Source organism: Mustelus asterias, chromosome 3 (genome assembly GCF_964213995.1).
Source record: "Mustelus asterias chromosome 3, sMusAst1.hap1.1, whole genome shotgun sequence".
NCBI lineage: Eukaryota > Metazoa > Chordata > Chondrichthyes > Carcharhiniformes > Triakidae > Mustelus > Mustelus asterias.
The window spans coordinates 63,866,951-63,893,285 of NC_135803.1; the positions used below are offsets into that span (position 1 = coordinate 63,866,951).

General features: G+C 42.6%; 1 protein-coding gene across 4 annotated transcripts in view; it reads right to left on the reverse strand.

The window, feature by feature from the left end:
• Nucleotides 1-26,335, reverse strand: part of ppp2r3a (protein phosphatase 2, regulatory subunit B'', alpha) — a 376,640-nt gene that overhangs the window by 58,173 nt on the left and 292,132 nt on the right. For all 4 annotated transcript variants that reach the window (XM_078209070.1, XM_078209069.1, XM_078209071.1 and 1 more), the window contains 3 exons: nucleotides 12,382-12,633; nucleotides 10,151-10,254; nucleotides 6,256-6,358 (listed from right to left, as the gene is read on the reverse strand). In XM_078209070.1, the coding sequence (XP_078065196.1) occupies nucleotides 6,256-6,358; nucleotides 10,151-10,254; nucleotides 12,382-12,633 (459 nt within the window). The remainder of the gene's footprint in view (nucleotides 1-6,255; nucleotides 6,359-10,150; nucleotides 10,255-12,381; nucleotides 12,634-26,335) is intronic.

The window sequence follows — 26,335 nt, forward strand, 5'->3', positions numbered from 1 at the left end:
TATTCAACAAGTAATTCCAGCTCAAGACACAAACCTAAACCAAATTCCTAAACACTAGTACAAAAAATTGGTAATAGTAAGTGATAGATCAACTTTAATCTCCCAATGGCAGCATTTTCTAATCATGAAAATTGGATGTGGGTTGGCTCTGTCCCCACACTTTTGCACATACAGTCACAAAAGGGTCAATTTAGAATATAGAAGAGTATACAATCAGTAGCATTCATAGAAATCATAGAAACCCTACAGTGCAGAAGGAGGCCATTCGGCCCATCGAGTCTGCACCGACCACAATCCCACCCAGGCCCTACCCCCACATATTTTACCCGCTAATCCCTCTAACCTACACAACCCAGGAGTCTAAGGGACAATTTTTAACCTGGCCAATCAACCTAACCCGCACATCTTTGGACTGTGGGAGGAAACCGGAGCACCCGGAGGAAACCCACGCAGACACGAGGAGAATGTGCAAACTCCACACAGACAGTGACCCGAGCCGGGAATCGAACCCGGGACCCTGGAGCTGTGAAGCAGCAGTGCTAACCGCTGTGCTACCGTGCCGCCCATTCATTTTAACAAACTTATTTTCTCAACAGATGATTGTAAACTTGCCCCATCACCAACTCCATTCAAGAAGAGCAAACAACAGCACACAGAAACCTAGTATACAATTCGTGAGGGCCCTGCATCTCAGAACTGGGAATAACCTTTGTAATTGTTCATGTTCCAAACATCTGCAATATTATCAATTTTTATTTCTGCTATAAATCCTCAGGATGCCGCTAATTTCAGTTTACAAACTGTTTCTTTCCTGTTTCATTCCAAAGATGTGCATGTTAGGTTGAGTGGCCATGCTAAATTGCCCTTTTAGTGTCCCAAGATGTGTGGGGGACTAGTGGGGCAAATACATGTGAGTACACGGATAGGGTCTGGGTGGGATGCTTCATCGGAGAGTCAATGCAGATTCGATTGGTTGAATGGCCTGCTTCTGCACTATGGGTATTCTATGATTTCTATGACTTGGGAGTGCTTTTCAGGAGTGGAGGCAGCCAAACCTGCAAGGGACAGACTATACTGAGGAGAGGATAAATGGAGCACCAGGCTTGGGGCCTTCACTTACCTTCTCGGGATCTGAGACAGCCGGAATGCGAGGGACACACTATACTGAGGCAGCGGGCTGAGTTTGAAAACAATCAAGAGTGGCGCCACAGGAAAATGGCAATTTCCTTGGCTGGTATACAACTGCTAATCTGAATTATCTATTCTAAATTGCTTTCAGATTAAAGGTAATAAGGAGAAATATTTTGCAGATCAAGATGCTAAAAATGCAGTTGAAAATTTAAAAAAAATCAAATTAAAAACTAATTAAGTAAAATAGGGATGGAAGACCAGACGATGTGTTGTATCTTCGTGATGTAGGAGCTGTGGACCCCATTGTGATTGCTAGTGACCACATCTGTATTAAGTGTTGGTTGCTTGAGGAACTCAGGCTCAAACTTGATGAGCTGGAGTCTGAGCTCCAGACACTGACACATCAGGGAGGGGAGATGTACGTGAACGCTGTGTTTCAGGAGGCAGTCACACCCCCTAGATTAATTATTTTTAATTCAGCCAATGATCAGGGACAGGAGAGTGTGACTGGAAGTAAGGCAGGTGGAAGGAACAAGGAGGTAGGGTCGTGGGAGCCTTTGTTCTTGTCCTTGTCCACAGGTCCATGCTCCCTGTGTGGATGAGAGAGAAGATTGTAGGGACGATGAATAAGCTGACCACAGCACCATGGTGCAGGGACTAATTCAAGTGGAGAGAAGAGAAATGTAGTTGTTATCAGCAATAATATAGTTAGGGGCATAGACACTGTTCTCTGTGACCAGAATTGAGAGTCTTGTAGGTTGAGTTTCCTACCTGGTGCCAGGGTTCAGAGTATTTCATCTGGGCTGCAGAAGAACCTGGAATGGGGTGGTACGGTGGCAGAGTGGTTAGCACTACTATCTCACAGAGCCATGGACCCGGGTTCAATTCTGGCCTTGGGTGATTGTCTGTGTGGAGTTTGCACGTTCTTCCCATGTCTGCGTGGGTTTCCTCTGGGTGATCTGGTTTCCTCCCACAGTCCAAAGATGTACAAGTTAGATGGATTGGCCATGCTAAATTGCTCCTTGGTGTCCCAAGATGTGTAGTTTAGGGGAATTAGTGGGGTAAATACATGGGGTTATGGGGATAGGGGCTGGGGGAGATGCTCTTTCGGAGAGTTGGTGCAGACCTGATGTAGGGATTCTATGAACAATTCTATGAAGATCCAGTTGTCATGGTCCATGTAGATGCCAATGACATAGATAGAATAAGGATAAAAGTTCCGCTGAGGGAATATGAGCAGCTAGGGGCTAAATTAAAAAGCAAAACAAAAAAGGTAATAACTTCTGGATTACTACCTGAGCCATGAGCTAAATGGCACAGGGTTAATAAGATTATAAAGAGGTAAATGCTCAAAGGTTGGTGTATGGGAAATTCATGGGACATTGGCACCAGTATTGGGGAAAGAGGGAGCTGTTCCGATAAGATGGTCTTCACCTGAATCATGCTGGGACCAGGGTCTTGGCAAATTGCACAATAGGGCAATAGCTGGGTGGGGGGAAGGTGCACTTGCAAGGAAAATTAGAAAATCAAAACCAAAGGAGAAGGTAGGAGTGCAGGTTAGCGATGAGGCAGATTGTTACTAGAAAATAAAAGGAAGAGGCAGAACGTGTGAACATTAGTATGCAACAATGAATTATACAAGAGTAGGGAAATTTGATAGTAGAATAAATGTAAAAGCTTTGTGCCTGAATGCACAAAGAATTTGGAACAAAATTAATGAGTTAACAACGTAAATAGAGCCAAAGGGGTATGATTCGGTGGTGATTATTGAGACATGGTTACAAGGAGACTAGCTCTGGGAATTGAATATCCAAGGGTACTCAGCATTTCGGAAGGATAGACAGAAAGGAAAAGGAGGTGGTGGAGCTTTGCGAGTGAAGGAAGGAATCAGTGCTGTAGTGAGAAATGATATAAGCACTGGAGATCAAGATATGGAATCAGTCTGGGTAGAAATATGAAAAAGCAAAGGAAATAAATCCCCAGTAGGAGTAATCTATAGGTCCCCAAACAGCAGCTCTGCAGTCAGGCATGGGTGATTTTAATTTGCACATAAATTGGATTAATCAATTTGGCAAGGATAGCCTCAATTGAATGCACAAGAGTTTGATTCTTGGAGCAATATGTTGTGGAACCAACCAGGGAGCAGGCTATTCTGGATTTTGTATTGTGTAATGAGCAGGGACTAATTAATGACTTCATGGTTAATGATCCTCCAGGGAAGAGTGATCATAGTATGGTAGAATTAAAAACTCAGTTTGAGGGTGAGAAACTGAAGTTCCACATTCACATTTTGGAGTTAACAAAGGTAATTATGTCGGCATGAGGACAAACTTGGCATTATTAGACTAAGCAGGAAGGCTAAAAGGCAGGACAGTTGATAAGCAGTAGTAGTTGTTTAAGGAGATATTCAATTCCTCCCAAATAAAATATATTCCAGAGAGGAAGAAAGATTGGAAGAGGGGAAAAATATCCATGGCTCAGCAAGGAAGTTAAAGACAACATGAAGACAAAACTAAGGCTTGAAATATTGCAAAGGCCAGCGGCAGGCTGGAAGACTTTTTCAAAGATGAACCTTTAAAGATCAACAAAGGATTACTAAAAAAGTAATAAAAACAGCAAAAGTAAATTATGAAAGAAAACTAGCCCAAAATATAAAAAAGGATAGCAAAAGCTTTTATAAGTCATAAAAGGGAAGAGAGTAGCTAAAGTGAATGTTAGACCCTTGGAGGATGAGATCAGGGAGTTAGTTGTGGGGAACACAGAAATGGAAGAGATGCTAAATCAATATTTTGCCTCAGTTTTCATGATGGAGGACACTAGTACCATCCCAATAGTAACAGATAATGCAGAGGAAATAGAAAGGGAGGAACTTAGAACAATCATCATCAATAGGGAAATAGTACTCAACAACCTATTGGGAATTGAAGGCAGACAAGTCCCCAGGGCCTGATGGCCTACATCCTAGGGTATTAAAGGAAGTGGCAGCAGAGATGATGGATCATTTAGTTACAATGTTCCAAAATGCCCTGTAAGATTCCAGTGGATTGGAAAAATGCTAATGTAACCCTCTTATTCAAAAAGGGAAGGAAGGCAGAAAGTAGGAAACTACAGACCAGTTAATTTAATGGAAAATTGGTAGAATCCATAATTAAGGAAATAATAACAGGACATTTGGAAAGTCAAAATGCAATCCATCCTAGTCAGCATGGTTTTATGAAGGCAAATAGCATTTAACTAATTAGAGTTCTTTGAAGATGTAACAAGCCAAGTGGATAATGGGGATCCTGTAGATGTAGTATATCTGGACTTCAGGAAGGTGTATGATAAGTGGCCTCACAGAAGGTTAATACACAAAATAAAATCATATGGACTTAGGGGCAATTTATTAGTTTGGATGGAAGACTGACTTTTTGACAGAAGGCAGAGAGTTGGGATAAATGGGTCTTTTACTGGTTGGAGAGATGTAACAACTAGTGGGGTGCCACAGGATTCAGTCCTCAGGGGGCCAACTATTTACAATCTATATTAAAGACGTGGATACAGGGATAGAAAATACTATAGCTACATTTGCAGATGACACTAAAAAAGGTGGGATAGTAAGTTGCAATGAGGAAGTAAGAAATTTACAAACGGGCATAAGTAGATTAGGTGAGTGGGCCAAAACGTGGCAGATGGAGTTTAACGTAGAAAAGTGTGAGATTATCCATTTTGGTCAGAAAAATGGAAAGACAACTTATTACCTAAATGGAGAGAGACTTCGGGGTGCTTCAGTGCAGAGGGATCTGGGAGTTGCAGAAAACTGGTATGCGGAAACAGCAGGTAATAAGGAAAGCAAATGGAATTTTGGCATTTACAGCTAAAGGAATGGAGTATAAAAGTAAGGAAGTGCTGCTACAACTATAGAAAGTATTGTTGACACTGCACCTGGAGTACTGTGCACAGTTTTGGTCCCCTTATTTGAGGAAGGATATAATGACATTAGAGGCAGTTCAGAGGAGGTTCATTAAATCGATTCCGGAGATGAGGAGTTTGTTTTATGAAAGGAATTGGAGCAGTTTAGGCCTATACTATGGAAGAATGAGGGGAGATCTAATTGAGCTATATAAGATGATAAAAAGTATTGACAAAGTCCACATAGAGTGGATGCTTCCTCTTGTAGCGCAATCTGGAACAAGAGGTCATACCTTTAGGACAAGGGATAGCAAATTTAAAACAAAGAGGAGAAAGTAATTCTCTGAAAGGGTTGTGAATCTGTTGAATTCACTAGCCCAGAATGTGGTGAATTCCGGGACATTGAGTAAATTTAAGAAGCAGATAGACAGATTTTTAATTAGTATTGGGTTGAAGGGTTAAAGAGAATGGGTAGGAAAGTAGGATAGAGACCGAGATGAAATCAGCCATGATCATATTGAATGGCGGAGCAGGCTCGAGGGGCTGAATTGTCTACTCCTGCTCCTAGTTCTTATGTTCTTATGTCGCTCAGCAGGTCAGGATTTTGTCAATGTATGGAAGTCACACCACAGAGAGACTGACATAGGTCATCCCGCCCTTGCCCCTCCACCCATAGTAGCAACACTGTGACTACAGTGCCGCCGATGGAACAAGACCTGCTTCAATCACAAACTGTCCAAGTACTCCTCCTTCTCCCTTATGTGTCTCCAACTAAAACTACTCCCCAATAAACTTAATATTGTAACTTGCCCCCTCTACTCCACTCACGGGACTGTGTGTTACATTCTTCTGTTCGCCTGGTGTCCATTTCTCCCAAAAGGCTCTACTGCGTGGTCTCCCACGCTGTTTAAATCTGCTGCTCTATCTACCACCTTGAGATTACAAAATCACTACAAGTATTAAAAGTGAAAAGAAGCTTTCGCTGCACAGAATTCTTTCACTAAATTCCCCATTCTATGCATGGTTCACTCAGTTAACATTGTGTTCCGTGGTTATGCTCTGTGCCTAGGTGATGGGTGGTTAAAGACTGCTGTTCTAAGTATGTAACGTATTCTAAACCAGTCACACAGGATTTTAAAAATTGCTCATAGGCCGTTCATGAATAGATAAGGCTTAGTAAGATGGCATATTGCATTGAAATATTCACTAGAGGAGAAAAGAGTGGTCTCAGACCTGTAGCAGTGGGATAAAGTCTTCCTGTTCTAGGTAGTTACAGCCTGGTTTGGCAAGAAGATAAACAAACTTAGATGTATCATCATGGCAACTCTGCAGCACTCTGAAAGATAGAACCATTGCATTTATTACTTTGGGACAGTAAAATAACCCACACCATTGTAGAGATAAACCAATATTCTGTCTAAGATTTTTAAAGTTAAATGCAAGATTAATGTCCTCATACTAGGCTACATAAATAGTCTGTTTCTATCTAATTGGTCCCAGAAGAAATCTTGCACAGCTCAGGGAATGTGCAGGCATGAGGTCTAATGTGATAGCTCTTTTAAAGATCCGACACAGACATGATGGACTGAATGTCCTCCAGCTGCACTGTAACATTCTATGATCCCTTCATAATTTTAAACAACGATATCAAATTCCCATTGTTGTCTCTGTTGTGACAAAAACAGCCCCAATTTTTTGTTTTTCTCTGTTTTTACACATGCTCGTGAATCTCTCTGTACTGTGGGAAATCATGATAAATTATATAAGCACAAGTTCTTTCTTATCATCAAATCGTGGCTTTTAATTAAGCAAAAAACAAATACAATGCAAGTTGAGACAAAAAAAATGGAGCCTCATCTGACTGTTCGGGTGATTGTAAAAGATCGTATGACAGAATTTTGAAGAAGGGCAGAGGAATTATCCCCTGTGTTTTGGCCAATATTTATCCCTTCAATCAACATCATAAAAAAACAGATTTAGCTGATCATTGTCACATTGCTTTCGGTGGGAGCTTGTTGTGTGTATATTAGCTGCTGCATTTCCCACATTACAACAGTAATGTAAAGTTAAAAAACAAAGGCAGAATTCCCCGGTCTCATATGCCCCACCACCACTGCCAGCGAGAATGGAGAATTCTCCTTTCTCGCTGGCAGCCAAAACTCCATTCACTGCAGCGGGACTGGAGAATCCGAGCCGTGGGAGAGATTGGAGAATTCTGGCCAAAGTACATAATTGAGACATCTGCTAATCGTGAAAAGCACTATATAAATGGAAGCCTTTCTTTTTCTTCTACTTTTACGCAGTTGAAACTTAGTGAGAGTATCTGTTAATTGGTAACGTTCATATGCAAGATAAAGCTGCCTTCATTGTTTCCTAATGATATGCCTTAACATCAACTTCAAAAATCTAACAATCCTCTACTACACCAGTGAGATTTTTTTCATTTCTCATTTCAGCCTTGTAGCTTCTTTGTGTGAGGCTAATGTGAATTATGGCCACTTATCACAACAAAATGGATTTAAAATGCAGTTCAGCTCTGTTGGAGCTATCAGATGATTTACAATCTATCAAATAGTAAAGCCCATCATCCTATAGATCCAAAGCAAATTCAAACAAGGTTCCAGAAGTAAAAGAGAAGCTTTATATCCACATTAACCTGTCAGTCAAGTGAAATTTGTCTTTGCACCTCAGTTTATAAAAGTGTTAAAGGAATCTGACTTCCACTAAGTAGTGTGGTTTAGAACATGTAACATTTTCATTACCCACTGTGTCCTCCTTAGGGTAGGTTAAGCTACTCAAACTGCTATTAGATCTGTTTGACCTGTGTAAAGGATATGGAGAGGGCATTACAAGTACAGTACACACTGCTTGGTGACAACAGCCTTTAACCAATTTTTCAGAACACTTAACAGTTGCATTGAGCCAGTGGGAAACACGCATAACGAAGCCAAGAATATGAAGAGGCCATTTGGCCCATTGCAGTTTATCCACCTTCTGCCCTCCACTCCCCAGATAAGTGACTTTTACATTTATAGAACATAGTATGTGGCTTTGTTTTTCCTAACCGATCTGGAAGACATTTCCAATCATACATAACTTTGAATAAAATTAATTGCTTCCTGTCAGCTTAAAAATCTTTTCATATTAATTTAAATTTGAGCATTCATCGACTAATCAAGTAATAATTTTGATAAGCCATAACCTTAAGGTAAAATTTGGAAACAGAAAGTAGAACTATATACAGAGGGAATAAGCCTTGAAAAATCCTTTGAAGGAGCTATGTTTGATATTGTATCAACTGGGTCCAGAGAGCAAAGAAAATTAGATGAAAAATACAAAAAGAAAAATCACCCTGGAAAGAAAATCTCCAGATTAACTCAGTACAGACTGGGGATTGAACTGACCAGAGACTCCCAGGATTATAGGATTTAGTACCATCAGTCCTTTGTTCTAGGATGGGGTTCCAATCCAGCCCAAATTGATAGCATGAAAGTCTTTCTCAGATAGCTGCAAGGGTCCTGAAAAGCCACATTTAGGGACAAATGAAGGGTTAACTGAAAAAAATGATTGTGAATAGTAAAAGTGCGTCCCCCACTTCCTTCATTTCATCTCTGGCAGCTTTGCCTTCAACTATCTAAAGCTTAGTTTCTGGAATTCACTCCTTAAATCTCTCTGCCTCTTCATTTCCCTTTCTTCTTTCAAGACCCATCTCAACAACAGCCTGCAATCATATAGCACCTTTAACACGTTCCAAGCGCTTCACAGAAATGTTAGCAAACAAAATTTAAGATCAATCCACATAAGGAGATAATAGGGCAGATGACCAAAAGATGGTTTTAAGGAGTGTATTAAAGGAGGAGGTAGACTTAGAGAGGAACAGAGGGGGTAAGGGAGGCAATTCCAGAGCTTAGTGCCTAGCTGGCTGAAAGAAAGTATGGCACCAAAGGTGGAGTAAATAAAATCAGGGTTGTGCATGAAGAGCAGTGCAAATTTTTAGTCATCCCCCTAATATCCCCTTTTTTGGCTTGGTATCTATGTTGGTTTAATTACGCTTCTGTGAAGCACCTTGGATGTTTCCCACGGTTAATGATGTTATATAAATGCAAATTGTTGTTAGCCAGCATGGCCCTGTTGAAATGGTCTTTTCAACATAACTCACTCCTGATTGCAGAAACTGAGCCTGTCTCAAAGCTTTGTGGAAATGACTAGGTTGAATCCCGCTATGTGATAAATCTCTTTTAGGACTGTCTTTTATAAACAAACTTAAGGAAACTTTATATTTCAATGCAAAAGCACTACCACGTAAAAATGGTGACTTATACATTTCATACTACAAAATAAAACAAGTAAAACTTCATTTGATTTGGTTAGCCATGGTTCAGGGTTATTAATCTTACCTCAGGGTTAGAAGGTCATGACCTCAAGCCCTATTCCAGAGAGATACATGAGCACATAATCCAGATTTATACTTCAATGCAGATGAGTGAGTGCTGCATTGGCAGAAATGGCATCTTTCATTAAACAAGGGTCCCATCTGCTCTGTCTCAGGAGGGCTTAAGGAATCCCCAGACATTTTTCAAAGAACAGAGGAGATCTTTTTCAAAGAATAGGTAACCTGGCCTTTATTTATCCCTCAACCAACATGACTAAAACAGATAATCTGACCATTTATCTCATTGCTGTTTATGGAACCTTGCTGCGCACAAATTGGAAGTCGCATTTCTGCTTTACAATGTCCAAAAAGTGTTTAATAGCCTGTGTGATAACCCCACAAGGTCCATTGGGAATGTGTTTCCCTGGTTAGAGGCAGTGGCCTGCCCAGCTGGAACTCATTACCTGAGCCTTTTATAGGGCAGGCCCAAGACTGGGCCTGCTGAGCTATAGTCTCAGGCAAGGACTCACATGTGTACACCACAGTAGTGGTTTTGCTTTGCATTCTGTAATAAACTATGTTCCTTTCCTGTCGGGCTTCCTGAGTCATTACAAGGCTGTAAAGTACTTTAGCACGTCTTGAGTTTGTGGAAGGTGCTCGGCTTTTCCATTGTGTATGTAAGTGAGTTATATATATTCTTGTACAATTGCTGCTGGCGATTGCAATAGTGGAAGGCAGGATGGGACGAATACTCACTTTCTCCACATCGCTACACAAGAGTGCACTGACGCAAATCCTGTCTGTTCTCCTCCAGCAGAAATGAACATGGGGGCCTTCCAGTATAAAGGACAGCCACATGCCTAGAAAAACAAAATCAAACTTTAAACATCGCTTCCCTTTCATAGAGGCCTACAGGGAACAATTAATCTTTGAACAAAACAGTCAATACTACTGATACTTAAAATAAGATGGGGTTTCCATTGGAACCCAGCTGATACTGGGTGTGGCAGAATAGTGCTTTATTTCCCCAACTACCTAACATCTTAAAAGTTCCTCTCACTTCACAAATTTGGATTTAAATACAACAAAAATGGTTGATTCCATACGACAAAGTACTTAAAAATAGCATCTACTCACCAAGTTACCACAAGAGATTTTGGATTATATAAAAGTCTGACATTGATTCAATGACTGTTATGAAGTTGACTATTCCCAAACTAATGTGTCATGGCAGTGTAACAAAAGACATGGAACAGGTCTCAGCCTGAAGCTTCAACATTTTTTTTTAACCTTTATTCATTGTTTGTTATGATGTCCGGTAGAGAAGGAAGACAGATTATAATCAAAAATATAAAACTACAGTTAAAAGGGATTTAGGAAACATTTTGGCTTGTGTTAATACCCAATTAGGCTGCATCACTGGGGAAGTAGTGGCGAATTGGTCTTGTCACTGGGCTTTCAAATGCCCTCTGAAATGGAGGGCAGTTAGGGACGGGCAATCAATGCCAGCCAGCGACGCTCACGAACTGTAAAATGAATAAAAGAACCTCACATATTGTCAAAGGTTTAAAAATATTGGTTGAAATAGATTACTTCTTGTTAAATGAATGATTCTTAAAGTTCATAGGATTCAGTATTGTTCTCTCCCGTGTTTTGGCAAAGAAACGGGACCCTAATCTATCTTTCCTCTTTTCAGATACTGGCAGCCTCACTGTGTACTTGCAGATCTCAGCTTCGCTCACTAACACACAGTAGTTACTATGTTATGGGTGGTAATTCAGACCTATCTGCAACTGACTCAGATTTCTGCCCTACGTATACTATGATATTACCAAGCTATCAAAGTTGTTTTCCCTACGATGAAAATTTGTGAAATAGGAGTGAAGAGCAAGTGCAGCAATTTACTTTCCTTTACAATACATATTGACTGAAATATAATGGGGCAACTCAGTTGGTAGCGCTTTCCAACTGAATCAGGATGTTGTGGTTCAATTCCCACTCTGGAAACTGGAGTGCAAAATGTAGGCATATATTTCTGTACCTTTTAACTTCATTGGTCAGAGAGATAAACCATTGGGCACGACATTCGTGAAATTGTAGAGGCAACACTGACCTTGGATTGATGTTCCAGCAATTTACAGCCCAAATATGGTGCAATGTTAATGGTGAACCTAAGTCCACTCGCCAAACCTGCCATTGCAGCAATAGGAGGTGGTGGCACAGTGGTCTTATCACTGGACTAGTAACCCAGGGTAATGCTCTGGGGACCCACGTTTGAATTCCATCATGGCAGGTGGTGAAATTTAAATTCAATAAAAATCTGCAATTAGAGACTAATGATGACCATGAATCAATTAATTGTTGTTAAAAACCCATCTGGTTCCCTTTAGGGAAGGAAATCTGCCATCCTTACCAGATCTGGCCTACATGTGACTCCAGACCCACAGCAATGTCCTTAAATGCCCTCTGAAATGGCTGAACAAGCCACTCATTTCAAGGACAATTAGGAATGGACCAGCCAGCAATGCTCGCATCCTACAAATGAATGAGATTTTTTGAAATTAAAGTTCTCATAATTATTGAAGGGGAGAAACTGTCGAAGGGTCAGTCAGTATTGTCAGTCCTTGGAGCAGTGCTCCCTGCAGGTGGAATGGGATAAAGGAATTTACTTCCAATACAGTATGCACATAAGATTGCGGCAAACTAAAATCTAATAATGGAAGACTCTTCAAGCTGATAAAACAAGTGGGCAGCAAGTTGAAATTCCACCTCACAACTAGTATTAAAATAGTTCTGGTTGGCAGTATTTTGCTTTGGAAGCCAGTGGTAGTGTACTTTGCAGGATTCCTAATGATATTCACGATCAGTAACCTAGCAATCACACGCATCACTGCCAGAATTCTAGATGGAACGGATCCAAGGGAAAAAGTACATTTTTACAAAACATACTTAAGCATTATTTATGGTTAAAATATGCTTTCTCCTACCTTTGTGATTTTGCCCATTTCATATATATCAGCCTTTTCATCCTCAAATTCAGCAAAGGCTGCTTGAATCTTGGTAACAGTTTCTTCGTGGTTGTTGGTAGCACTTGGAAGTCCTTTAGGGAAGTAGAAGCGTGGAATGTTTATGGATACAGGAGTGCTGACGACAACTTTGTTTGAAGGGGGGGGACTGGGAGCAGTGTTTGTCACAGTGGGGGGTGGAGTTCCAGGTTTCTTTTCTTTATTACTTTGGACCTGTAAAAGATGGCAGAACAGTCTTTTCAAATGGTGAGATAGCCATTGTTTTACACTGCGCATATATTGATTTGTGTGCTTCCTTAAGAATTTAATGAAAAAAATGCATCGGCTAGTGTGGTACCAAGTCACATAGTCCAGGAGGCCTTCCACACTGATGGGCATCATAGGGCACAGTGCTGTTTAATCAGCAGAGATAATGATGTGTGATTTCGGATCAAGTCAAACTTCTTCAGCTTTCAATGGACATCATGCTCAAAATATTTTATAAGTGGTGTCTCTTTGAAAGAGTGGGCACTTGCAGAACTGTCTTTTTGGTAACCTCATTGGTTCAATCAAAGAGAGGTATAGGGCCGAATGGCTAAAGAGGAGATGGGAAGCATGACTCAGGAAAGTTGCCAACCCCACAAACACATCTTCATTAAGGAGGTCTCTGCCTGTTATGATTTTGTTCTGGGGAGGTGGGGAAGGGATAAAGTTGAGTCTGCCACCTCCAATGGCAGGCCTGGGCAGCAACAGAAGCGGGTGAATGGCAAGGATGGTAGGCTGGAAGATCGACCTCCAATTATCTGGGCGACACAGTGGTTAGCACTGCTGCCTCACAGCTCCAAGGACCCAGGTTCAATTCCGGCCTTGGGTGACTGTGCGGAGTTTGCACATTCTCCCCGTGTCTGCGTGGGTTTTCACCTCTGGATGCTCCGGTTTCCTCCCACAGTCCAAAGATATGTGGGTTAGGTTGATTGGCCATGGTAAATTGACCCTTAGTGTCAGAGGGACTAGAAGGGCAAATACGTGAGGGTACAAGGGATAGGGCCTGGATGGGATTGTTGTCAGTGCAGACTCGATGGTCCGAATGGCTTCCTTCTGCACTGTAGGGATTCTATGATCAACCCAGTTGCAATCATGACTACAAGGCTCCCAATCCATCACAACTCCCACCTACCCCGTTATGCCCCCATATCTCCCATGCCCCTTTCAAACCATTTTCATTACCTTCATGTCATTTCCCTTTCCTCATGTATTCTCCAAGCCTACTTTCCCTTGACCTAAAAAAGGCCAAGCCTACTTTCCCAGTATCCAGTATGTACAGCAATACATTCATAATGAGGCTATCTGAAACTGTATCATTAGAAGCAGACATTTGTTTTTCCAATTGGCTTCATTATTAATGATTGGTTGAACTCCAAGAATTACCACTCCACTTAGTTCAGCAGGCAATGTAGACACAGCTGCAGAGTGGAGTACAGCATTTGTTGACTGACACCTCTATTACTTTGCAATGTTAATTTTCTTTGATGTGGTTTTTTAATGCCGGTGTGTTTAGTTACACAAGATTAAGAAGCTTGAACTGGAAAATAGCTATTTTAAATTGAAACTATGAATGGCTGGGGTTGATTGGCAGCTTTATAAAATAAGATGGGCAATGTATTTCAAAGGAAATGTTGAGTAGCTGTTTTGCTCTTTGGTTTCTGACTCAGGAACAGGGTTCCCTCATGGTTAAATATCCGTCTAAGCTGCAATGAATCATGTCGTCTCACTGAACAGGTCTGGCTCCATCCAAAGTGCAGGGGATAGCGGGTTGTGGTGGGTGGGGATGGGGCGGAGGGGTTGTGGGGGGGGGATGCACGGAGAGGTAGCAGTTTGAAATGCAGACCCCAGCAACAGAGTTGGCAAGGTTGGGAGTGCTACATAGGGCTGGCTGCCTGGACTCATATCCTGCACAACCCAAAATTGTTGGAAAAGGGAATGATGATGGGAATTCCAGAATTGAGTCCATTTTTAAAAGCCTCCGTACTCAGCCCAATTCCACTAAACTCCAGGTCATGGTTCAGGAACTGCCAGGTTCAACTTTTTGGTCTATGTTTACTTAACTGAAATGATTGGGAATCACAGATAAACCTCTTTAATTAGTCTCAGAATCCTTGCTTAATTGGGAGGGGGGGGGGGGGGGGTGATTCTGAGCTCTTGCTCCGAATCATTAATTTGTTATTCCCATTGGAAAGGGGACATTAAGTAAGGACAACATTGAGCTCCACTGTGATGGTCAAAAAAGCCTCTTAGTGCTCACCAAACTGATACGTGTTGAATTGGTATTTAAATGCCTGATTTTGCCAGGATCTGTGAAACATTCGAAACAACAAAAAATGGATTTCAGACGGAGCTGCTAGGATTTCGCAGTGGATGCAATGAGAAATATGTTAAAACTTGTACAGATCTAATCTTGTGTGAAAGAAATCCCTCTGTTACTCCCAAATTCTCCACTAAAGCTCGATTCCCATAATAGGGGATGGGGGGATTTTTTTTTGTGCTTGTATAATGGTGTTATATCTCTGTAGTGCATGTTAAAAGTGGCAGGAAATTGGAGAGATAAATTGAAGTTTTCTATTTTGCCCATTCCACTCTTTCCCACGTGCGCAATAGGATCCCCCTTGACCTCACCTTCCACTCCACCAGCCTCAAACAAACCAGTATCCACCATTTCCACCACCTGATGCCACCACTAAGCACATCTTTCCCTCTGCTCCCCCTTCAACATTCTTAAGAGACTGTTCCCTCCCCGACAACCTGGTCTCCTCCATCTTTCCATGCAAGTACACGAGATGCAACACCTGCCTTACATCTAACCAACCTCCCTTTTCCATCATCCAGGGCCCCAAACACTCCTTCAAGGCGAAAAAAGTTACCTGAATTCCTAACAATTTAACATATTGAATATGTTGTTCATGATTTGCTTCCTCTACATTGGGGAGACTAAATGCAGTTGGGTGACCACTTTGTGGAATACATTCATGCAGTCCACAAATGTGATCGCAAGCTTTCAATCATTTTAATCATCTGCCACACTTACACTCTGACCTCTCAGACCTTGGCCTCCCACACTGTTCTGACAAGGTTCAGTGCAAGTTTGAGGACCAGCAATTCATCTTAAAATTATACACTCTACAGCCTTCTGCACTCAGCACTAAGTTCAGCAATTTCAGACAATAATCTCTGTCCCTGCATTTTTTGTACAGCAGCAGTTGGCATTGATTTTGCTATTTCCACCAATATCTCCTCACGACCTATCTTTCGTTTCTCTATTTGCTCCTGTTCTGACCAAGACCGCAAGAAACTACAAAGGGTTCTGAAAATAACCCAGTCCACCTCGCAAAACAGCCTCCCATCCATTAACTCAGTCTGCACTTCCCACTGCCTTGGAAAAGCAGCCAGCAAGAATCAAGGACCCCACACACCCTGGACATTAGCTCTTCCACCTTCTTCCGTCGAGGAGAAAGATACAAAAGTCTGAGATCATGTACCGACTGACTCAAGAACAGCTTCTTCCCTGCTGCCATCAGACTTTTGAATGGGCCAACCATATATTAAGTTGACCTTTCTCCACACCCTAGCTGTGACTGTAACACAATATTCTGCACCCTTTCCTTTCCTTCTCCCCTATGTACTCTATAAACGGTATGTTCTGTCTGTACAACATGCAATAAACAATACTTTTCACTGAATTCCAATACATATGACAATAATAAATCAAATCAAATCTCTATTTTTGACATGGGTTGCCCAGGTTGGTGAGCTGCAACAACTTTATACTGATAATTGCTTGCAGGCTAATTTATTTAATGAAATATATTTTATTATTACCCATTCATATGATTTTAGAATACTGCATTTTTATTCGAGTACACTGTATTTTAATGCTGGTAAATTGCACATTGAAATTACACTGGTATACTGCAGATTCATTGCTCATGTGCTAAATATCCAGGTTGGTGATTGGTCTGTATTTTTTTTATTCTTTTATGGATTGTGGGTGTTGCTGGCTAGGCCAGCACTTGCTGCCCATCTCTAATTGCTCTTTAGATATGGTTGCGAGTCACCTTTTTGAACTGCTGCAGTCCACTCACAGTGCTTTTATGAGGGGAGTTCCAGGATTTTGATCCAGTAACAGTGAAGGAACAGAAATATACTTCCAAGGATACTATGTGGCTTGGAGTGGAACTTGCAGGTGGTGATGTTCCCATGTATCTGCTGCCCTTGTCCTTCCAGGTGTCAGAGGTTGCATGTTTGGAAGGTGCCGTGAGGAAGGCTTGGTGAGTTGCTGCAGTGCATTTTGTATATGGCACATATTGCTGACATTGTGTATTGCTGGTGAACGTAGGAAGGTGGTGGTTGGAAGGCCCATCAAGGGGGCTGCTTTGTCTTGGATGGTGTCGAGCCTCTTGAATGTTATTGGGGATGCACTCATCCAGATAAAGGGACAATATTCCATCATACTGCTATAATAATCAGGCCAGTTTCAGTTACTGTTAAATATATACGTTCACGGGGAGATAGAAGAATCAAATAGCCTCATAATACCGGGGACCCAGAAATATTTGCTCATTTAATTCCCTATCTAATCTTTCTCCTTTACCTTAGGAAAACACAGCTTATTCTGGGACACTGTTCTAATTGTCCCAGCTGTCCTCCACTGCTTCACTCATGTCCCTCACATCTGGGACAGAACTTAATGCCAGTCCCTGCAGGTGAGTTCCAATGCAAGGGGGCATTTAATCTGGCAGGGAACCATGTTGCATCCACACCTCTACCCAATTAAGTAACAGGTGAGAAAGTTGGTGTGCAGTCTGCTCACCTGGACACCAAATGGTGCCCCTAAATTGGCAAATAATGCCCACAAGGGCTGCTGCTGGTACTCGACTAGTGGCAGGCAGAAGACTCACCATGCAAGCAGTCTGTCCAGCAAACTCTGTTGTGTTTGTTTATGGCCTGATCGGGGTGGGTCCCTCATTAAAAGGTGCACAGTGCCCGACTGAGGGACCCAGCATTGGGAAGTGGGGATGGGAGTGCCGCTAGGAGCCACTCCCTTACCTTTTTCTCTGATTCCGCCTCTTTTCCCAGCTCCCCATGATCTGCTCCCCACGATCCTTATCCCTCCATCACTAACCTTTCTCCAGGGATCCTACAATAATCCCTGATGAAAGACCACGTGTTACCAGCAGAAGCCACCGCTTGGTGAGGCTGCTGGTAATGCAGAGTTGCTGGCCTCAAATTGGCTGGAAGTTCTCGGGGCAGGGTCATCCTATTGGGTGAAACGCAGCAATTAAATGTACTTTGTGACCCAGGAGACCCGGAGCGGGATTCCTGCTTCCAATTAGAGCCATGATTCCCTTGCGGATTCCAGAGTTCAGGATGGCGGGGAAGCCACCAGTTTTGGTGGTCATCAAGCCCCCCATTGTCCTCATTAAATTCTGCCTGAGGTGAATGGGCAAAATAGTGAAGCAGTGGTTTTCAACCCCCCCAACCCCAGCCTCAAACATAGGCAAACCCAGCTCCTCCCCTCCCAGCCCTCTGGCTGGTTTAGCTTGGGAGATGCCCAATTTCATGCCTGTCATAACCGGCCTATAATTTCCCAACTGCTGCCTCCCTCCTTTCTTAAACAGCAGTGTTACATTCGCTACTTTCCAGTCCTCTGGTACCCTCCCTGCCTCATTTAGCTTCTTTAAGCTATCCTAATAGCTTTATTAGCTATAGGATAGCTAATGCCTAGCTCTCCCAAAAACCTGAGCTGATCCAAATGGTAGTGAGTTTCACACTCTAGCCATTCACTAAGTAAAGAAGTTTCTCCTGAATTCCTGAGAGGATTTATTGGTGCCCTTTGGGAATATTAAAAGCAGCCGTGAATGTGAGTAATACATGCATAAACTAATTGGAACTGTTAAGTTCATTGGAACTGTCAAGCTGTCAAGGGATTTAAATCTCCTGCCCTTAAGTATTTGGGAAAAACTGTTTGAAATGTTAAAGAAAATAAGTGCTTGCTATTTCGCTCCATTTGTTGACATAAGCCTGAAGGTGAACATTACAGGATTAGTGCTGCATGACCGATTTCACAACCTTTCATTATCACAGTTCAGTTTGACTGACACCACCAAGTGCTTATAAAGTCTTGGAAGTGGGGCTATGAATACAAATACTTGTTTTTATAAGAGATTTAAAGAAAGTTAAATGTAGTGAATGGGTTTTTATCAACGCAAGTGTTTTTCTCTGAAATAGTGGCTGGAATTCACTGGCCGGCAGGATTCTCTGGTCCCAACGGCAGTGTATCCTCTCCTACGCCTTTCCCGGTGGCATGGGGTGACTTCAATGTGAAATTTCAGACAATCCTGCCACGAGGGAACGGCGGGCGTATTGCCTTTTGCTGGTGGGAAACAGGTGGCTGGGAGGCCGGAAAATCCACCAGTGAATTCCTTAATAGACCTTAAGAACTTTTAATAATCTCAGCAATGTTCCTGTGATCTGCCACGGTGAATACTGGGTTGAGTTGACATACTTGATGTATGGGCAAAGGGCAGTGGGTGGGGGGCATGGGTTGGGATGAGTTGGCACTAAGATGGCACAGGGGCTATAAAGGGCATGTCATGGGGTTAAAGGGTAGAGAAGCATAGGTTGGCGAAGTGGCCCTTGGGGGTTGGTCACAGGAGCATGAGGTGTTATGAAGGGTATGAGGGGCCATGGAGATGAGTGGGCAGCATGAGATGGCATGGATTGGTACAGGTTGTGTATGGGGCCGAGGGGGGGTATGAGGGATATGGGCCATTTTTGTTTTATTAATTTTTTCATATCTTTGACAAAGTGTCGGGATACCAAGGCTGGCTTTCCACCCAGCCAGCCTCCGCATGTAACAGCCTCCTGGGTCACCTGCCACAACTTACACTTTCACTGCCCCACACCCTGAAGATCCAAACCTCGCAGGACAATTTCTCCTGGGTTGGGTTTGCAGAGCCAGGAGTTTATTCTGACTGCACTCATGATCCGGGAGCAGAAATTCAGGCTTTGGATTATAAATATAAAATAGTCACCAATAAATCCTCTCAGGAATTCAGGAGAAACTTCTTTACTTAGTGAATGGCTAGAGTGTGAAACTCACTACCATTTGGATCAGCTCAGGTTTTTGGGAGAGCTAGGCATTAGCTATCCTATAGCTAATAAAGCTATTAGGATAGCTTAAAGAAGCTAAATGAGGGGGAAAGGAATAGAGGAAAAATATTGATAGTGTAAGGTGAAGTATGGTGGGAGGAGGATTTTGTGGAACATTAATACTGGCACACCTATTTGTACTTGTGGTTTGTACTTTCTGTCTCCATACTTACACTTCTTAATTATAGAATCCCTACAGTGCAGAAGGAGGCCATTCAGCCCATCGAGTTTGCACTGACCATCATCATAGAAACCCTACAGTGCAGAAGGAGGCCATTCGGCCCATCGAGTCTGCACCGATCACAATCCCACCCAGGCCCTACCCCCACATATTTTACCTGCTAATCCCTCAAACCTATGCATCCCAGGACTCTAAGGGGCAATTTATCATGGCCAATCAATCTAACCCGCACATCTTTGGACTGTGGGAGGAAACCGGAGCACCCGGAGGAAACCCACGCAGACACCGGGAGAATGTGCAAACTCCATTCAGACAGTGACCCAAGCCGGGAATCGAACCCGGGTCCCTGGCGCTGTGAGGCAGCAGTGCTAACCACTGTGCCACTGTCGTTTACTTGTTTCTGTGCTTTAAATATTATACAGGACCAATATTATGTAGTATTGAGAGAAATTTTATGTTTGACAAATTATTTGTCTTTGTTTACAAAAGCACAGTGCAATGGAACATTCCTTCACTTTTGTATTAACATCACTGCAATGAAAGTGGGCCAGTGCTCTTCGCCCTCCTTACTTAAAGAGGTTCCCAACCTTCCGCAACGGATTTGTCATTACCCCGCCGGCGAGGGGCCTGGAAAACGAAAGTGGGCCATTGCTCCTCTCCCTCCTTACTTAAATAAGTTTTGACATACACTTTGCTAATGAAGAGTCTGCCTCTTTAATCAGCAGCTGTCGTATTTATCATGAACCTGCCTAGCAATCTGAAGCTCAGGTTGCAGACAATTCAGTCAAAACATTCCATCCAACATAAAGATTAAAGGTCTCTGTGACCCACAAGGAATAACAATGCAGCAATGGAGGTAGGGAGCTTTGCAAATTATAAGTCCTTCTGCTTTGAAAGTGAACGCTTGTACGAGTTCGGCCGCAAGTGAGAAATGAATCCATAAAAACCCCCAGGCAGCAGTTGCCACAACTCAGTTCAGCCTGCGCTGCACACCAGTGTAAAGACTGTGGTCCCAGTAGCAGACTGCTGATCAGCCGGCCAACTTGGATACCGAGACATATACCCAGAATAACATTCTATACTGTTTTACTGCATAAGGAACAAAGCTCCTGATTTTAGGTTTTCACGGAAGAATGGATGGAAGCCCAGAATACAATCTATGGATTTAAAAATCCCCTCAGTAAAGAGAAAGGATTCTGTTTATTCACTCATTAGAAATCGATGAGCCTCACATTAAAAGGGTGAAAAGTCACTCCCGAATCCACAGTGAAGAATCCCAGGACTCCACATAATAAAAGAATTCAACTTATAAAAGACATCGTAAATCAGTGCCCCCTGAATATAAGACAACAGAGTAAGCTCCATAGATTCCTTCAGACTTTAACCCTTTGAGAACTTTTAAAAGACTGTCACGCACCTTTTTTCTTTCGTATAGCATCTGCAGAAGTGACTTTCTGTAAATTTTGAAAGACCAACATCATGAAGAATAAGTAGGAAAATGCACAGAAACCATCGACAATCCTTGCAGTGAAGAGCCAATGTTGCAGCCTGGTGAAATCCTGGGAGCAGACAATGCTATTGCTGCCCTCAAAGGGTTAAAAATTTAAAACCAAGGCCCTGGACTAGGTACTAGATGAATCCTGGCTGTGTGATTTGAGTTTCCAGTTTCCACAAGCCTTGCAACTAAGCGCCTTCTATCTCCTAGCACGTTACTCACTGCTCCATTCATTGCCTAGGAAAGATTGAACAAAGAAGCTGAGACCCCCTCCCTTTCCTCTCAGGACCCCAGTGTACCACAAAGATGCCTGTGCTGAAATAAACTTATCTACACCTAGAAGTAGTTCACTGCAAAGAGGAATTGGAAGTAAACACGTTGCAACATTTACCAGGAAAAAAACAGCTAAAATAAAAGTGTCAGGCGTTTTAGCATTCCTCTAATAACACTGTGGTTAGATCCTTTCCTCCCACAATCTGCAGCCTTTTAAAACTCCAGCTTGGCACGCCTAACCACTACTGCTTAATTTAATTCCTTTCCTTCGATGGTGTCCTTATGTGTGGATATAACTCCAGTATGGTAGCTGTACATACATGCTCTTCAGTTCGTATATAAATAGTAATGTGTTTGGAAAGTGACATTTTAAACGATCAGTATGTCTCTGCTGCCATTAAGATGTTTAATTGTATAATGTTGGCACGTGAGTGTTGATTTCATTCCTCGATTCTGCTTTGATTTTGTGTGTGCTATAATGAGGGATAGCAAGGTAATATTTTTAAAGCGTTCAAAAGAGCAATTTAACCCTTACGATGTTCTCAATTTGCTTAAAATTAAACCGAAACTTTCCATTTGAGAATTGCTTTCAGGAAATTTCACAGTTGGACAAACATAAAAGCACATGTCTGGTATTGCTGAATGGTGCTGATGTGATAGTGAACCATCCATTCTGAGCCCAGACCCATTATAAACTGATGTTACTTTTGATGTATACTAGGGTGGCACGGTGGCACAGTGGTTAGCACTGCTGCCTCACAGCGCCAGGGCACATGCTTGATTCCTGGCTTGGGTCACTGTCTGTGTGGAGTTTGTACATTATCCCCATGTCTGTGTGGGTTTCCTCCGGGTGTTCCGGTTACCTCCCACAGTCCAAAGATGTGTGGGTTAGGTGGATTGGCCATGTTAAATTGCCCCTTAGTTTCAGGGGGATTAGAAGGGTAAATACCTGGGGTTGCGGGGATAGGGCCCTGGTGGGATTGTTGTCGGTGCAGTCTCGATGGGCTGAATGACCTCTTTCTGCACTAGGGATTCTATGAAATGCAGCAATGTGATATCCATAGATGGGTGGTACTAATGCAATATAGACACCCTTCAAATTCTGTGACAGCTTACACATAGTCCAAACATTTACCAGCCCTTTGGAGTTGGAGTAGAAGGTAGGGGAGCTGGAACACCATTGCGGAAGGTGTCAGGTGGGATTATGTCTGATGTCTTCCTGTTGACATGGCACATTACGCAAGGCAGAAATGGTAACAATTTGGCTGTCCACCATCCAGAAGTGAGTGCCCAATTAAAAGGCTTATTAATTGCCATTTCACACATCTGCTGGTATTTCATTGGCGTTAACATTGTTCCCCACCACAGCTCATCCCGCCAAGGAGGGAGCCCGCAAGATACATTGCAGTGGCCTTCCAGCAGCTTCCTGCAGTTGGCGGTCCTCCATTTATACGAGATCTGCGATAGAGAATCTGGTGAACTGGTGCGGGAACAATAATCTCTCCCTCAATGTCAACAAAACAGAGGAAATTCTCATCGACTCCAGGAAGCGTAAAGGAGAACATGCACCTGTCTGCATCAACAGGGATGAAGTAGAAACAGTCGAGAGCTTCAAGCTTTTTGGTGTCCAGGTCACGAACAACCTGTCCTGGTCCTCCCATGCCGACACTTTAGTTAAGAAAGCCCACCAACCCCTCTACTTTCTCAGAAGACTAAGGAAATTTGGCACGTCAGCTCCAACTCTCACCAACTTTTACATATGCGCCATAGAAAGCATTCTTTCTGGTTGTATCACAGCTTGGTATGGCTCCTGCTCTGCCCAAGACCGCAAGGAATGACAAAAGGTCATAAATGTAGCCCAATCCATCTCGCAAACCAGCTTCCCATCCATTGACTCTGTCTACACTTCCCACTGCCTCAGCAAAGCAGCCGGCATAATTAAGGACCCCACGCAACCTGGGCATGCTCTTTTCCACCTTCTTCCTTCGGGAAAGAGATACAAAAGTCTGAGGTCACGTACTAACCAACTCAAGAACAGCTTCTTCCCTGCTGCTGTCAGACTTTTGAATAGACTTACCCTGCATGAAGTTTATCTTTCTCTACACCCTAGCTATGACGGTAACATTACATTCTGCACTCCCTTGTTTCCTTTTCTATGAACAGTATGCTTTGTCTGTATAGTGCGCAAGAAGCAATACTTTTCACTGTATGTCAATACATGACAATAATAAATCAAATCAAAAAACCAAATCAAAAATTTAATGGTGTGTAATGACCCCTGAGGAGCTCCCCACTGTAAATGGCGGCCCCTGTGACTCTAACACCACCACTGGAGCTTCATCCCTTAGGTTGCCTACTCCTGGTGCCTCACAGGGCACCTCACCTTCTCCTTGCAGCCTCTGCAGCTGCCCTCTCTATAGATGGCTGCCATGCAGCCAGCCCTCTGATTGGTCAGTCCTGGCAGAGGCCTCTTAATTAGCTACCACCAATAAAATACTGTACAGTCCCGCCATTCGCCCACATGGGCCCAGGAGCCACGTTTGGTCCCAGTGGCAGAACTACAGCATGCCAGCAATATTCTAGCCAGTGTGTGTGGAATGCACTTGGATGAACGCAACACACTTCTGCCACTTTTAATTTATAAAACTCTTACATCCATTGATGAGGCTTTAAACTCGGGTCCTCTTCCCTGACAGGTGAATGCAGAGTATCCCATAGGACGAGCTGATGGAAGAGTGGAGGCATTCTGCTGGGTGTCTGGACCAACGTCACTAAAAGAGTGTTATTTTGTGGGAACCTGCTGTGTTCAGTGTTGGCTGCTGTGTTTTCTACATGATAACAGTGACTGAACTTCAAAACGATTTCATTAGTTGCAAAACGGTTTGGGATGTTCTGAGGTTGTGAAAGGTGTACATAAATACCAAGTGATTTGTTTCTTTACATTTGAGAGAGCATTGTCAAAATGTACCATTACATTGTTCTCGATTTACATATGATTGCTATTAATTTAAGATAAACCCCCCAGTGCCTACCCCACCTGCCCCAATGTATCTGGATATGGCCTGTGTCATGTATTGAAAATGCCTATAATTATAGTGATTGTGCAGCCTCCTCCACATTTGCTGCTTCATCCAGGACAGCTCGCACTCTTTAAAAATGTAGCAGTTGTTAATTTAATGAAACGCTAAAAATATAGTTTTGTTCCTAACAGCCAGTTCGTTTAAAAGAAAATTACAAGTGAGAAATTCTTGCCCACAATCCACACGTTGACAAGAAATCTCTCCATTGTCTGTTATTATTTATTAGCTGCTCGCAGTGTTTCTGATGGTATTTTGGAGCAAATGTGCTTTTTCCTCAGGGAAAAATAGCTCATTATGAGGAAGCGTACTACCGGCTAAGCTCTCTGGCCCCAACACTAAAATTCATGAAGTCAGCTTAATTAATTAAGCATAGCCAGCTCCTGGCTTGGACTGAGGACCTCAATAGGAACTTAATGTTAATGGTGGGGAGGGGGGTTGGTGTTCAGAAATATGTAACTGCATAGCTGTAGCTGCTATTTAAAAAGTACTTCTTGGTTTTAGCTAGGCCCAAAGTTGGATGTTAACTGATTTAGGGTGATGATCACTTTTAATCTTAGACATTTCTTGTGACATGCTCAGGAGAGAAGTAGAGCAAATGAGCTTTTAAAAAAAAATTGTTTTGGGAACCTTGGGAAGTCCCCCATGTAGGAACTCCATCCAGTCTGATTGGTGGTTGACATAATGCTCTCTCTGACAGCCAAAGGACATGGGAGCAGATGACGAAGAGGTTTAACAACATGGTGCAGTCTGCCAAAGTAGGGCTGGCCAACATTGCACTGGACTAGATCTAGTAAACGGACATATTTTGCATGGCAGAGCTTCCTCTTGCCCTGTTAAATAAAGAGTATTTTTGTACGCTCTCTCCAAGCTTCTCATGCATGCCTGTACTGCATCAGGGTAGACTTTACTGCTGCCATGCAAATTGGATCTGTCGCCACAATACTGTTTGAAAAGATAAGCCCATAAATCATTCTTGAATACAACCTGCATAACTCATGTTTATTTAGTTGCATATAAGCTGGATAAAGACCAACATTACGGCTTTAACTGATGATGGAAAAGTCAAGATTTGAAGCAGTGAGATACAGGCAGTGGACAAATTCAAGTACCTAAGCTTGATGATAAACACCAAAGTTCCATCCAAGAATGGAATCCAAGTTAGATTTATGACAACAATAGGCATGACCAATAACTTTAGTGTCCTAGAAGTCCACAAGCATCAACATAAAGCTGATAAAGCTGTTGAGTAGTCACTAGTGTGGAGTGTTGCTCTCTATAGCCGTGAGAGTTGGATTCGGAAAGAGAGAGGGAAAGAGAAGGAAATTGCAGAGGGTGCTCAGAATCAGCTGGATGGACAGATAGACAAATCAGTGAGTTTGATCTAGACGTTCCAGGAATCAAAATGGTGATGAGAGAAAATTGATTGGAGGAGAAATTAAGGATAAAAACAAAAAAAGGAAGAAGAAACATTGGATGATGGAATAACATTGAGGTGTGGACTTGAAGAAAGTCAGAGAAGAAGCAAAACAATTGGGGGCGATTGTGAGCCCACACTCTGCGTCTGCAGGAATGGCAGCGTGTGCTCAAAATCCGGAAGCATAATTCGCACCAGGGAGTTTCCGAATTCCGATCTTCCTGGCCCCTCACCGGCATGAAACACATTGCAGGACGGACGGCAGAAAGCTCATTTTAATACATTAG